Genomic DNA, 16652 nt, shown 5'->3' on the forward strand with positions numbered 1-16652 from the left:
TCATCTATTTAATTACTAATATCCATTGTAATAACCACTCTTTTACTGCTATGATTAGGAAAATTAGGTCTCTCCTTACAAGTATTAAATTTGTTAAGTTCAGCCATGTCCTTCGGGAGACCAATCAATGTGCAGATTGGATGGCTTGACTTGGGCATAAGAATGGGAGGCCATACTACTGGTTGGATTCTGCTCCTTCACTTTTAGAATCGATGTTAAGATTGGACTCTTTTAGCTTTGCCTAACCTTGATTTTATAATTAGTTCTCTTCTTATTTTTGAACTTTTTTTAAGCCATGATGATAAAAAAAAAAATGTTAAGATCCAATACTTTAATTTTATATCAAAAATTTTAGTGTATGATTTTTAACCCTTTATGCTTTCCAACTTTCAAGATGAATTCGAATGAAATAAAAAAGTTAATCATAACAAAATATAATTTGTTAACCTAATACATATGACTGAGAGAATAGAAAAAATGATGATGAGCCATAGGAACTTCCTGTGTTGGTTGGAAGAGAGATGAACAATTATTGCTCTAAAAAGAAGAATATTAGTCTATTATAAAGGATAAAATTTTAACTAAATAATTTTTCCAACAAATTTAGTCAAAACATCACAAAATAAGAGTTAAATTATGTCAAAATTTATCTCATAAATTTTAAAAATAAAATAAAATTATTTATTGTATTCCTCATTTAGCCAACATGAGATTTGTTTACAATAAAATTTTAAAAATGTAATTATAAATATTTTAAAACAGATTAAAATTTTTAAATAATTTTTATTAAAAAGTATAATAATGTAATTCATCATCGTAATTTTTAAATAAATTCTAAATTACTTTTGGTAAAAAATATTTTTATTAATTTTTAAAATAATAGTATAATAAAACCAAATTTTTAAGGAATTGTTTGAATTTTATAAACATTTTTATTTTTATTTACAAAATTGTCATCTTATTATTATTTTATTTCATATTTTTATATATTTATACAAAAATAATAAAAATATAAATAATTTATATTATATAAATATTTAAAACAAGAAAAAATAAAAACAAAAAATTTTCTGAAACCAAATAACTCTTTTCATAGAATATCTTTAACGCATATTAATTTACGGAGTTAGATCATTATCAACAAATATCAAAATAAAATATTTATATCACATAATAACTTTTGAAAAAATGTAAAATTAATTAATAAATTTTTTATTTAAAAGATTTTATTAAATAAAATAATTTTATAAAAATTTATAACAAAATAAAATTTATATTTTTAAAAGCATGCAAATTTTGCATGAACATAGTCATCATCATCACATTAGGAGTACCCATGTGTTTTGGTTTCACCTTACATATATACATTTCGCCTAAATGCACCTTCACTTGGACTCACACGCTTTTCAGAACAGTTTCCAAATCCTAAACGCATGTACAAAGTTGGGGGACGTGTATCCAGACACCGACACGTGCCACATACTCTCAATGTCGGTTTCTTCTTACGCTAGGTGACCCTGTTACCTGTGTGGCGTCGGTGTAGTCTTTCTTTTATCTTCATTTACTCGAGGCAAATGTAATAATTTACGACAATAGCTAAATTACATAAAAAAAAAAAAGCAGAAGGTTATTTTATGTCCTACGTAAAAGATGTTATGAGCCGCGTAATAATTTAAAATATCATGTCACACTCTGTCCTTTTAAAAAACCACGTTTAAGCAGAGATTGCAAAGCTTGTCTTAATTTACGGAAATATTTCGTTTGTTTTTATCTTATTTTCTTTTGACCCACGTGTCATGTTTGATGATTAGATTAAAACTTCAAGAGTCAGAAACCACTGAAATTAAGGGCAAAAGCGGCAACATAAAAACTTGATGAGAAAGACGCTCAGATTTGAACCCGAGAGATTTGAGTAATTTACTAGAGATTATATGTTCAGATTTTATTACTACATTGTTGTAATAAAGAGGAGAAAAATCTTTACATTCAAAGAATTCCAAAATTGCATGCGTGCGAGGCATCAAAGAAGAAAACCGCTCATGTGACTTGGAAAATATCAAGAGAGAAATAAATTATTCTTATTTGTTTGTTTATATAAAAATCGAACTTGCTAATGAAAAATAAATTTTGAAAAACTTACCAACACAAGCTGCAAATTGTTTCACACTTGTGAGTTAATCGGAGTTATGAGTAATCCGAGTCACAGCGATTTTATTTGACCAAACCCTCACAGACACCCACCTTAATTGACAAAGTCAAACACTAACGTCAATGATATGACACAACACAACCCTGTGTTGGGATGGTATGGTTTTTCATTTTAACAATATAAATACAAGCCTTCCTGATTCCAACAATTTCATATAGTATCATGGAGAAACAGTCTAAGCTGAAGAACAAGATCTTTAAGATAATACCAAAAGCAGCTGCTGCAGTGGCCGTGACATTCCAAAACCCTCCCTTCAGCCCGGGCAGAGATCACAAACTGAGATCGGAAAACGCTGCAACCAGGTGGGTCAAACCTCATGCTCATGGGGGCAAAGGGTTCTCTGGCCCTATAGTTTCTATGATTCCGAATGAAGCAAGAAGAAAGGCAAAAGATGGGGGAATTGAAACTCAAGAACCCACTTCACCAAAAATCTCCTGTATGGGACAGATCAAGCACAAGAAGAAACAGATTAAAAAAGACAAGGCTAAGACCATGTCACTGCCTACACAAACAAAAACCAGAGGCCCTGTTGTTGGCAGTGCCTCATCCACTCCCAGAGACACAGAGGAAAAGAAACGCACTTCTAAGTTGCAGAGGATGTTCTTCCACACCCCCAAACCCAAAACTGCGGCGAGAAAACCCGATGCTTCTGCGTCTGATGACAGAGCGCCACCGCTGGGGGAGATGAGGCGTTTTGCAAGTGGGCGTGAAACTTTCTCTAATTTCGATTGGAAGGCTCAGATAGCGCCTGAGGAAATTGAGGAAAGGGATTGTTATTCAGATGATGACAGAGTGGAGAGTGATGCTGAAGAAGATGTCATAATCCCCTTCTCTGCTCCTATTATGCTCGGTGGTGGTGGTGGTGGTCCAGAAAGTGTACCTAATTTGCAGCCGCGGAAAGAAATTAATCTATGGAAGAGAAGAACCATGGCTCCACCTAGGCCTCTTCAGTTGAATCCAGTGCTTACGGCAAAATGATTCTTTCGTTGTTGAAATCGTAGATTTTTTTGTTTTTGTTTATTCATTTCTTGGATCATTTGGGTTGTCAGAATTGCAGATAATACGTTTAGATACAAACAAATATGGTTCTTTTCGACTTGGCTCAATGGGCTTGTACTTCGTTTTTACTTTTTGTTTGTTTCCATGTATAGAAAATATGGTAATCATAGCATAGCAAACGCCATTGATTTGATTCATCAAAGTACAAGTTCAAGTCAATTATTATTATTATTATTGTTCAACGAGGAAGATGATAATAAAATAAATGGGTGTTCAAAACAATCATAATTGTCAAAAGAAAATTTGAAAACAATGAAATAAATTAAAATGAATTGAATTTTCTTGTTGAAATTAAGATTCTTGGGACTAGCCCGTGGTTGCTTAGAAGGCAGTGTTTAATTAGTTAATGAATCCGAGTTGCCGTCCAACAGTCGATAATTATTAAATTGGTCAAATCGCGCACGCAGTTGAAAGCAACGAGTATGTGGTTGGTGAATGGTGCGGCTGCATTTTCTGTCTTACTTTTCACAATATTCTTTTATAATATAAAATAAGACCAATAATATAATAAAAATATTATTCATTTATTAAAAATGTCGACCAGTAGTTTTAGGCTCGGGTGTAAAAAATTGACTAAATATAATGTTATATTTTAAAATATCTTTCTCATAATTTTGTATGTATTTTATAAGGAAATATTAAATAGAAAGTAAATGATTCAATTATTTTTATAAACATTAAATTGTTTAGTATTTTTCATTGAGTAACTATAATAATAATTAGGATAAAGCTTAGCTGCGGTTGAATAACAACACCAACAGTGCTTACAATACCTAAATTTTGTTCTAATAATTATAAAATTTTATTTATTCTTTATGTAAATTGGTTTTTTAGTGTGTCTAAAAATATATAATAAAAATTTATATCATACACATATATTAAAAATTATAAAATATAACACATTAAAAATTACAAAAAAGAGTTAAATATTATATAATTTTTAGTAACATTTTCCTATTTATTAATTTTTTAGCATTTACCTTTTGGACCCATATTACAAATATCATGTAAAAACTTATATATAGTACTTAGTTTAATTTATTTTTTACGGGAATACACATTTTCCTTTTTATGATTAAAAAAGGCAACAATTTTGTTTTGCTTTATTGCTTGTTAGATGACCTTGGGATATTATTAAGGAGTAATTTTATAAATTTTAAATTAATTTTTTGTAATTATCTTTATCAAATAAATAAAATAGTGGAAATTTTATTTTAAAATTTGTGTAAAATTATACATAATAAAAAATAAGTGTAATATATTTTATTAAAATTTATAACATTTAATAAAATTTATTATATACAAATTTTTAAATCTTATATAATATTATGGAAGTTACAAAATTTTAAAATATTCAATCTCCCTTAGTTTGAACTTTTTTTTTCAAGTAGAATGAATTAAATTGTTGATATAAACATTTTTATATTGAATGCGTGAAAGAATTATAATGCTACCAATATTATAATATTCTTTATCATTTAATAATTTTTTTTATCTAAATTATTGATTTGTTGCTATATCTTTCTTAAAATTTATGCTTATCAATTACTGTTATGTGAATATTTTAATTATTTATTGCAACTTATTTAGTTTTCTAATTTATTATTATTTCCTATCTTTGTTTCCTTTTTAGTTTTTTTAATCATAAAAATCTAAAACATTAGATGAGGATGAATTGAAAAATTATAGTATTAGTTTAGTTTTTATTTTTTAAGTTTAGATGGGCGTTCCTGTATTAATTTTTTATTTTATTTTTTTCCATAATAAAAAAGTTGACAAAAGTAAGAACAAAAAAGTTATTCCACCATTATTAGTATCAAATTATATTAAAAATTATATAGTTTCTAAATGCACGCAATGTTGTATAAAATATTATTAATAATACTTATAATTACCATCATTAAAGGAAGAATTTGAAATTAAAAATATTTAATTTTTATTTAAGATCAGTTTCATAAGTATAATAAAATGATAAAAATTGAAAATTATTATTGATTTAAAAATTTAAAAGACAAATACAAAAATGGATAAGATTGTATTCCTAGCAAACAATAAAATGAGTTTTGCATTTGAATTATAGGTCACTAATTATCATCTCCTTAAATTATTTAAGGCATGTTTGAAAAGGTGTTTAGAAGGAAAAAAAGAAGATAGTATTTTTTTAATTTTAAATTAAAAAAATATTATTTATAATAACAAATATATTATTAATAGTTTTAAATTTTTATTAATATATTAATTTTAAATATATTTATTTAAAATATAAATTTTGTCCTCCTTAGGTCTCATTAAAATCTTCCCAGAGAACCCTCAGGGAAATGTTATTACTAAATTATATTTTAAACTTGAATTAGCTCGTAACAAACACATCATAAGACTCAATTTTTAATTTTCTAATCAGCAGACTCTTTTAGTTGGTAGATACCATGGTCTTACTCGAGCCACCACCAGCAGTTAATTACAAATTTGCCATAAAGCAGAATAGTTAGTAATCACTGCGTGGTTTCTATGTCACTTCGGAATTCGTTGCAAGATTGATCACGTCATAAACATGGGTTGCATTAATTGCATAACGTTCAATGACTTTAATTTTTTTTAATGTATTTTTTATAAATATAAAATATTAAATAATTTAATATTGATTTAATCTTTTATTAGCATTAAATGATATTAATTGATCACTTAAGTTTTTATGCTTAAAAAGTCAATGTCAAAGATAGAAAAATAAGTTTTTAAAGAGTGACTTAAATTAGATTATCAAAACTTGTTTTAAAAACTTTTTATTTTAAAAATTTGTGTAATTATTAACATCGTATCTCAATAATATTTTTTTATTATAAATAAAATTAAAATTAATAAAAATTTTATAAAAATAATTTTATTAATTTATGTGAATAATTAATTAAAATTTATTTATATTTTTTATTACCATATCTTAATTTATATTTAAGATTTAAAAAAAATACAAATACCCGTAAATGAAACCAAGAGGCATTGATCAACAGTCCCTACAAGTTTAGTACCGATGAAAGTAAACGATAATGTTAACCTTCATGCTAGACTAACTGATTCAAATTAGTAAATTTTATTTTATATCAACAATAATCATTTCTTTTTATAATACTAATTATATAAATAATATCTATATTGTATTCTAATTGACAGTGTAAAAATGTTTACATTAATAATACACTAATTAAACTCATAAAAATAATTAATTATTATATACTATCTTCAATTTTATTTACAAAGAATTTATGTTTAAGTCAAAAAGAAACTATATATTAAATATTTATATTGTAATTTAAAATTTACATAAAATTAAATTTTTAACTTGATATTTTATACATTAAATCAATAAATTTATCTATTTAAATAAGTAAAAAGTGAATATATTGTTAATACAAATATTATAACAAATAAAGATGTAAAACTAATTTAACAATTGAAATATTTAAAAATTGTCTTTCATTTCTTTTAATTCGGTAAAAGAAATTCATTTTTCAAGCATATATTTAAAGGCATGCAATACAAAATCAATAAATAAAAATTTTATAAAAAAATTCTGGTATTTAATGTTACAAATGAATTGTATTCTATGATATATTGTGATTTTCAATAAAAAAAATATAATAAATAATTTCTTTTACTGTGTATCCTTAAGCACACATTAAAAAATAAAAATATTATTAATAATTATTTTTTATAAATAAGATTAATAATACTAATAAATTAGAAAATTAAAGTTGTTTTTTATATATAAAAAAATTAAAGTTTTTTAGGTTAAAAAGAAAGAATTACATTTTTTTAATAGTGAAAGAAATAATTATATTAAAAAGAGAGTTATAAAGAATTATTATATATTAAAAAATTGGACCCATATATACATACACATACATGAATTTAGAAAAAAATAAAAATCTATGCAACTTTGCTCTTATTACAGGGAAAAAATGTTTTAGAGCATTTCTATCTCTATAATTAAACAATTCTCCATTTTTAATGTAATACTCCTTTTGTTTATGTTAACAACTTCAGTGACACTCTGTGCAACAGTTACTTATTTTTAAGCAAGTGCGATTAAATTTACTTTTAAAGCACGGAATAATAGGATTATAAACTAACACAATTTTTTTGTAGTTTATTTTTACTTAAGAAGTCAACATAAAAATTAAGAAATAGATTTAATGTTCTTCTTCTTATTAAAATATTGTGTGATTTTCTATTACACTACTTCATCTTTCATATAATTAATTATTTTAAATTAAGGGTATAACTAATAAAATGTAATTAATGTTATCTTAAACTTTTTAATATGACATATAAATAAAAATAGTTTCTTAAATGTTACAAATAAAAAAATGGAGGCACAATCGATAAAAATGAAAAGGCGTTGGCTTGATAAATTTGTAACTAAAGTCTTCTTAATCAATAAATAGATTTTTAAAAAAAAATTAAAAATGCAATTAAAAATTTCAATAAACATACATTAATAATATTTTTTAAATTATTTTTTCACTTTAAATTTTTAATCAGTATGTTTTAAATACTTATTAGTTTATAAATTTATACTGAACTTCGAGTATGGCATTTTAAACGAAAACCCCCTAAAAAGGCAGGCGCCAGCGAATATGGCTGGAAATCAATGATACATTTATGAAAATCACATCCTCCTATTCATTGTTAATTCGTCCGTATGGTTGCGAATTTTAACCCCAGAAATTCCACCGGACAAAACATAGTTAAAATGTTATAAGTATTTTGTTTTTAAATTAAAATCTTATTTTAATAATTCAGGCGACCAGGATTGATACCAAAATAAAATTTTATCTTAATCGGAGAATAATATAAAAATAATAATAAATCTGCACTCGAGATATATTTGTTTCTGAGTTGTAATTTTTTAACGTTTGTAGTGACTTCAACGCTAAACAAAGTGCTTTATGAGACTAAACTTATGTTTACAGCATTGAAATGCGCGACTAAACATGCTTAAATTTTGTCTAATTCGAACAATACTGTCATATCCAAAAAATAAAATATAAAAATAAAGCAACACATTAGAATCTCAGTCAGACACTTTTCTTTCTTGGGTCAAAGAATTTGAGACGCTTATATCCAAATCATGTATAGGCCTCAATATATTTGACAATTATGTAATCACATATGTTGTTTTAATCTTGAACTGAGAGTGTGAATTAAAAAGAAATATCAAATATATTCAAAATTTAGATCTTGAACACACTAACTTTTATTATAAATGTTACATCTTCAGCCAATAAGTCTAAAGCTTTATTAGCAGTACTTTCAATTATCTATTTTTATGTTAATATGATTTGAATAATTTATAACATACATTCTTGCGTAAAATTCTCAAATTCTTATTTGTATCAAAAATCTTCACAAATTAGGCATATTATGTTTGGGGGAACATAATGAACTTAACACAAATAATTACATATGCAGGATATAAAGTGGGTAGAAGAAATATGAAAATTAAGTGACACGCACCCCTTGGTACCTGAGAATTTCCCCAATGAGCTCTCCTTTACCGGAACCAACGTACCTGCCACGAATCTCGCCATCTCTGATGAAGAGAAAGGTGGGAACCTGAATCACCTCTTGGTCCCTCAAGAACTGCATGCAACTCTCATTCTCGTCCCCGTTCATCCTTGCAAACACAACCGTGTCCGACATTTGCCTCGACAACTTAATAACCGTAGGATAAACCTTAACGCAGGGCCCGCAATGTTTGAGGCCAACATCCAGCACGATGAGCTTGTGGTCAACCTTATGATCCTCTATAAGCTTCTTCACGTCCTCTCCGCTGTGCAGCTGCACCACAGCCGAATGATTGTCTCCGTAGTATAGCACATCCCCAACTAGCTGATCTGGACCGATACCTTCCTCTTCGTGGATCTTCTCCATGCTCTTGTAAAAGCTGAAGTGAGGCACTTTCTCCACCTTCTCTCTCTTGCAAAGTTCCTTTGTCTTCTCTGATTCATCGCCCATTACGAGGATAAATTCCACGTCGCTGCAGCTTCGGCTCAGCTCCACCATGAAAGGGTATATTTGGCTGCTCTCTAAGCTGTCGCTGGCCGCGTATTCTACCACTACCAGTTTGTTTTTCGCCATTTGAAGCGCTTCATCGAACTCCTCGATGCTGTGGACTCGCTGAACTCTTTCCTCTTTTTCTGTTTTCTTGGCGCCCGAAGCGGCTGTGGCCTTGGGAATGAGCCGAATGGGATTGTGAGAATTGGCTCCGATTCCGATTGAGGGAGAATGGATTTTGGGCAGAAAAGGTAACGAGGAACGGTACGAGAGAAGAGGGAGGAGCTTAGGGTGCGTGGAATGAGAGATTGGGGGTTTGAGTATGAAATTGTTGGTGACTGTAGCCATGGGTCAGAGGGTATCTATGAATGAAGAGAGAGAGAGAGAGAGAGAGAGAGAGAGAGAGGAAGCAACTAGTGGTTGGTTCACTACACTTGGATGGATAACACAGATTATGAAAGGGGAAATAGGAAGATTATAATGCCGCGCTCTCAGAAAAATCATATCCCCTTGTTTGCCATGTGGTACATAATGCCCACACGTGTCTTTTTCATTGGGTGTGTGCGGGTGTCTACTGTCGATTCATTTTCATCCAGTTATATCAGTATTAATTATATTTTTTCAGAGAGAATTTTGTTAGGTTATATTACATATTTTGAAGACAACGGATACGGATTCCTTACAAAATACTTAACGCTATATGTACATAAAAATCTGCGGCAAAAATCACAAAAGAACCACTCTTGGCCTTTCATTATTCTCCCTCTTTCTGGCCCTCTTATTCATTTATCAATGATTTCCATCTAATCTCAGTTTCAGACACGCAGAACATTTATCCGTCACCTAGTGAGTTCAAAGTTAAGTGCTAAAAATCAATGTCTTGTTTGTTATTTTTCTAACATGCTTGCAGTTCCACGGATATTATTTTGGGTCAACTTCATTGGAGAAAGATCTTTGTGAGTTTCGAGTTAATTTTTCCTAGCTCAAAAACTAATAACTGTACTATTTTCTGCGTCATTTCCTACAATGTCCACAGCTGCTCCTTAGCATGAACAAAACAATCCCAACAACTTTTTTCTTATTTTGGTCTCAATCGGGGATATTTCTTAGTAATTTTCAAACATCTTTTGTGAGAAAGTAATTATTTAAGGTTTATCGTTGCCATTCAAACTGTTATATGTGGTGGGATTTTGTAAATTATGTCAGATATGTAATTATTTTTCTTTGTATAATGATCTGAATGTAAAATGGGAATCCAAAAATTTTCGATGTATAACTTATTCTTGGGTAAAGTACCCATTTGAATTTAAGAACTCCGGCCCGGAAAGAATATTGGGCGAAGCCCACAAAGAGAGCAGAGTGCTGCTTGTATGTGAAATGTATTAGACCTGTTAGCAAATAATCGTCAAAGCTTTCTCAGACGGGATAACAATTAAGTTTTGACTAAACAAAATAGGCTTTTAAATAAAAAAGCTTAGCTTAATTTCGTAAATATGTCTATGAAGAACTATTTAACTTATTATTATTTTTTATAATAAACAGGATTTTACTACCCAATAGAAAATAAATTAGACAACTTGTCTAGGGAAACAAAGTTCCTATTACATCTAGCCTTAAAAAAGGCTTAAAAGTATAAGAGAGCCTCATAAAGAAATATAGGAAGATAACCCAAGTTCAAATTCCATCTTATCTGCCAATCAACATTTTATTTAACCTCTTTAAAAGTATATAAGAAGTTTCCTAATTTCATGAAGAAATGAAGATTATAACTCTAAATATTAATAACTAAAAAAATAACTTTTTTAAAGTTACTTTCTATCCAAATAAGCTAAATATTTCTAGTAAGGGCTAACTAGATACTCTAATAAATTTTTCAAAGTTTAATAATGTTAGACAACGTAAATAATAGTTAGAAAATATTCATCATGTAAATCATTATTAAAGATCAATTACAATCATAAGGATCCAAAATCATAGGCTAAGACTCCTCCTGTATTGATGTATATATTGATACCACCAAATCAATGACAGGCACGCATGATTTCTTACATGGTATCAGTAGTCAATATCTGATCGTAAGACAGCGCCTCCCTCCTCATCCCTTTCTCCTATTTTCATTCCCTCTCCTTCTCTCCCTCACATCAATGGCTAACCAAACCAAATTCCACCCTGCACTTGATGTCAACAGCGTCAAGAATTTCATCCCTATCACTTTAGAGATGGAAAAGGGTCATTACTCTTCATGGGCAGAGTTGTTCAAAATCCATTGCCGAGCATACCAAGTCATCGATCACATTATCCCACCTCCATCAAAATCAACTGACACGGCAAAGGAAAAAGTTGCCGACGTCGATCCAGCACTTTGGTCTCGCTTGGATACTATCGTCCTTCAATGGATTTACGGCACCATCTCACCGATCTTTTGCACACCATCCTGCAACCAAATTCGACTGCACAACAAGCATGGGAGCGACTACAAAATATCTTCCATGACAACAAAAACTCACGCGCTGTCTACCTGGAGAATCAATTCACTCACGTTCAAATGAATGACTATCCCAACATCTAGGCATACTGCCAAGAACTCAAAATGCTTGCTGATCAATTATCTAACATTGGTGCACCGATCTCCAATCAAAGGCTAGTTCTTCAATTAATTGCGGGTTTAAATGAGAACTACGATGGTGTTGCTACTTTCATTCAGTAGACTGATCCTTTGCCGCTTTTTTACGAGGCACGATCGAAGTTAATCCTTGCAGAAACTCGCAAAGCAAAGCAGGCTGCCTCCGCCGCTAACAACGCCGGCACGGCTCTCCTCACAACCAACCTTTCCACTGATGATGCTTCTAGTGTTGGCCGCGGTCACAACTCCAGCCCTCATCCTTCCTCTAGTCGTGGCAACCATGGCCTGAAACGCGGCCAAAATCGTGGACGAGGACGCAATGGTGGCAGTCGAGGCAAAGGTCGCAACAACAACAACCACAACAATGGTGGACCATCCCAACTGCGACTGTGGCAGCATCAATAGTCCCAGTGGATGCAGTACCCACCGTGGGGACCTTGGGGACAACAACCATGGGCCGCTCCTCCTTGCCCTTACCCACCTCATCATGGACTTCACCTCCTCCTGCACGTCAACTCGAAATCCTTGGCAATCGTCCACAACAAGCATTCAATGCTTATGGGCCTCCTCCACAACATGCACCCACCAACACTGATGCGGCAATGCAAACTTTATCTTTGAATGTTCCTGATGAGAATTGGTACATGGACACTGGCGCAACATCACACATGTCAGCTTCTCGAGGTACTCTCTCATCTTATTTTAATTTGAGCAATAGCAAAAACATTATTGTTGGCAGTGGACATGAAATTCCAATTCGCGGGTATGGACACACAACTTTATCACCTCCTCACCCACCCTTAACTTTAAACAATGTTTTGCATGCCCCTAAACTCATTAAAAACTTGATCTCTGTCCGTCGTTTGACAACTGACAATTTTGTGTCTATTCAATTTGATCCTTTTGGGTTTTCTGTGAAGGATTTTCTGACGGGGATGCCACTAATGAGATGTAATAGCACTGGCGATCTATATCCTATCACCAACACTCCATCACCCACCACTCCATCAAATTTTGTTGCCCTTTCTTCTGTTTTATGGCATAACCGTTTGTGACACCCGGGAGCACCTGTTTTACGCTTCCTTAGGAAAAATAAATTTATTGACTGCGAAGACTCTACTTGCTCTTCCGTTTGTCAATCTTGTGTTTTTGGGAAACATGTTAAGTTGCCATTTTATGTTTCAAATTCTTCCACTACTAAACCTTTTGATATTATACATAGTGATTTGTGGACATCACCAATTCTAAGTTCTTCCGGTCATAAGTATTACATTCTTTTCTTGGATGATTACACTAATTTCTTATAGACATTTCCCATTAGAAGAAAATCACAAGCTTATTCCATTTTCTTGTCCTTTAGTGCATTCATTCACACTCAATTTGAAATGAATATTAAATGTTTTCAATGTGATAATGGGAAGGAGTTTGATAACGAGGTTTTTAACCAATTTTGTCACAGTCATGGCATGACATTTCATTTTTCTTGCCCATATACCTCTCCATAAAATGGCAAAGCCAAAAGTAAAATAAGAGCCATCAACTACCTCATCCGAACTCTCCTTGCCCATTCCTTTATGCCACCGTCATTTTGGCAGCACGCACTTCACATGGCAACCTACCTCTTAAACATTCTTCCAAGCAAACTACTCTCAAATTATTTCCCAACTCAAATGCTTTATCATAGGGATCCATCTTACACACATCTACGGATTTTTGGCTGTTTGTGTTATCCTCTTTTTCCCTCCACCACAATAAACAAATTACAACCACGTTCCACCCTTTGTGTCTTTTTGGGATACCCAAACAATCATAGGGGATATAAATGTTATGATCTGTCCAATGGAAAAATAATCATTTGTAGACATGTCATTTTTTATGAATCCCAATTCCCATTTGCCAAGCTACATTCACCCACATCTCACACCTATGACTTTTTCAATGAAAGCTTACATCCTTTCTGGCATCATCACTTACATACTCAACCTACCTCAACCCATCAAACACAAACTGAGCCAAATAAAACATGATAAATCCCACCTAACCACGAACCAAAATCGCCCACATCTCCACGGCCTAATACACCATCGCCAGCCCTCTCACCTCAAACGGCCCAAATTCCACCTAGTCCACGTCCAACCAAATAAATTAAGCCCCACCTCGAACCGTCGAAACCCGCAACATGCATGGGATTCATAAGCCCAAACGTCAATTCAACTTGACGACCTCCATTGCACCATCACCCCTTCCCCGTAACCTAAAAGTTGCTTTGTCTGACCCGAATTGGGAAATGGCCATGATAGACTAATTTGATGCTCTTATTAAAAATCAGACATGGGAGTTGGTTCCCCGTCCTTCTGATGCTAATATTATTCGTTGCATGTGGGTTTTTCGTCTTAGAAAGAAATCTGACGGCTCTTTTGAGCGGCACAAAGCTCGTCTTGTTTGTGATGGCAGGTCTCAACAGGTTGGTGTGGATTGTGATGAAACTTTTAGCCCCGTAGTGAAGTCGGCAACTATATGGACTATTCTTAGCATTGCTTTATCAAAAGCTTGGTCCATTCATCAGTTGGATTTTAAAAATGCTTTCCTGCATGGGAAACTCCATGAAGTTGTATATATGCATCAACTGATGGGTTTCAGAGATCCCATTCATCCCGATCACATGTGCTTATTGAAGAAATCTCTCTATGGACTCAAACAAGCCCCTCGTGCTTGGTACCAACGGTTTGCTAATTTTGTCTCCATTATTGGTTTTTCACATAGCAAATTTGATCATTCATTATTCATTTATCATAAAGGGGCTGACACGGCATACATTCTACTTTATGTTGATGACATCATTCTCACAACATCCTCTACTGTTCTTCACAATTCCATTATGTCACTCCTTGCTTCTGAATTTGCTATGAAAGACTTGGGTCCTTTGAGCTATTTTCTGAGTATTGCAATTACACAACATGCAGGTGGGTTGTTTCTTTCTCAACGTAAATATGCCGAAGAAATTATTGAGCGAGCCGGCATGAGCTCTTGTAAGCCATCCCCAACGCTGGTCGACACTAAGGCTAAACTAAGTGCATCTTCGGGACCTCCCTACTCAGATCCCACACATTATCGACGTTTAGCAGGAGCTTTGCAATATCTCACCTTCACCAGACTGGATATATCATATGCTGTGCAACATGTTTGTCTACATATGCACACGCTAAAAGATGAACACATGCATGCTCTTAAAAGAATTGTGAGCTACATTCAAGGCACCCTTGATCATGGTTTACATCTTCATAAATCTTTAACCTCTGGTCTTCTCTCCTTCATTGACGCTGACTGGGGTGGATGCTCAGATACTAGACGCTCCACCTCTGGATATTGTGTATTTTTTGAAGACAACCTGATCTCATGGTCCTCTAAGCGTCAACTAACCTTGTCTCGATCCAGTGCTGAAGCAGAATACAGAGGAGTAGCTAACGTGGTTTCTGAGTCTTGTTGGATTTGAAATCTTCTCTTCGAACTACATCACCTGGTTCACAAGGCCACACTAGTTTATTGTGACAATATCAGCGCGATATATCTCTCGGGCAATCCTGTTCAACATCAGCGTACCAAACACATTGAGATGGATATACACTTCATTCGCGAGAAAGTGGCTCGTGGACAGGTTCGTGTTCTTCATGTTCCATCACGTTATCAAATTGTTGACATCTTCACTAAAGGATTTCCGCGCATACTCTTTGAAGATTTTAGAGACAGTCTCAACGGCAATCTCCAGCTTCGACTACGGGGGTGTGTTAGACAATGTAAATAATAGTTAGAAAATATTCCTCATGTAAATAATTATTAGAGATCAATTACAATCATAAGGATCTAGAATCATAGGCTAAGACTCCTCCTGTATTGATATACATATTGATACCACCAAATCAATGATAGACACGCATGATTTCTTACAAATAACAATTTGGTGGCAGGAGCTTAAAGAATTATACAACTCAATATAAATTTTTTAACCTTGTCTCGAATCAGGCTACCACAGCTTAGAAGACCTAATGACTCACATGCTGAACCATTAATGTTGAGTTTTAATTGCCTATCTAAAGGAGGGTTGCCACTTGACCCTCTTTGAACTCCCCAAACATCAATAATAATATTCTTATTAGTCTGCAATAGAAATGAAAATAATCAATGTAAAAAAAAATTTATTTAACAAATTTTCAATGCTTTGAGGATTATTTTAGAATATGACATTATTCCTATTTCTTTAAAGATTTCAAGACACTACTCCAAATAATTTGGACTAAAGATGGTATAGAAGAAAGTTCTATTTGAAAAAAATTAAGATCCAGCCAATTGGTTAGGTCAAGAATGAAAAATGGCACCCACCTATCTGGTGGAAGAATTTATTTTCAAATAATATTAACAATCCAAACAATATCTGAATATATGAATTACAGTTCCAAAGACCTCTATACATTTAAAACAAAAAAAAAAGAGAAGTAACTATTTTATAGTTACTATTTAACTTAATTTTACCTTTACTTATGGTTGTCATTAAATTATACATTATTGGTACAATCTTTACTTAGTTAAAATTAAATAATTAGTAAAACATTATTAGTTTATACTACTAAAAGAACACATCATACTAATAAATAATTTAACTAACATAGAAAATTAATATATACAATCAACATATCATATATTAATATAATGCGT

At 31.9% G+C, this 16652-nt stretch overlaps 2 protein-coding genes across 2 annotated transcripts; one reads left to right on the top strand and one right to left on the bottom strand.

Moving 5' to 3' along the window:
* Positions 1–2313: 2313 nt before the first annotated feature.
* On the top strand, positions 2314–3477 carry LOC113848083 (uncharacterized protein At1g76070-like). The gene has a single exon (XM_027477463.1). It carries the CDS (start codon positions 2372–2374, stop codon positions 3185–3187), a length of 816 nt encoding a protein of 271 aa, XP_027333264.1. The 5' UTR covers positions 2314–2371; the 3' UTR covers positions 3188–3477.
* A 5155-nt stretch (positions 3478–8632) lies between these two features.
* On the bottom strand, positions 8633–9806 carry LOC113846224 (thioredoxin-like protein CDSP32, chloroplastic). The gene has a single exon (XM_027474244.1). It carries the CDS (start codon positions 9665–9667, stop codon positions 8765–8767), a length of 903 nt encoding a protein of 300 aa, XP_027330045.1. The 5' UTR covers positions 9668–9806; the 3' UTR covers positions 8633–8764.
* Positions 9807–16652: the final 6846 nt, after the last annotated feature.

This window comes from Abrus precatorius, unplaced genomic scaffold, assembly GCF_003935025.1.
Source record: "Abrus precatorius isolate BTA unplaced genomic scaffold, Abrus_2018 Scaffold8, whole genome shotgun sequence".
Classification (NCBI taxonomy): domain Eukaryota; kingdom Viridiplantae; phylum Streptophyta; class Magnoliopsida; order Fabales; family Fabaceae; genus Abrus; species Abrus precatorius.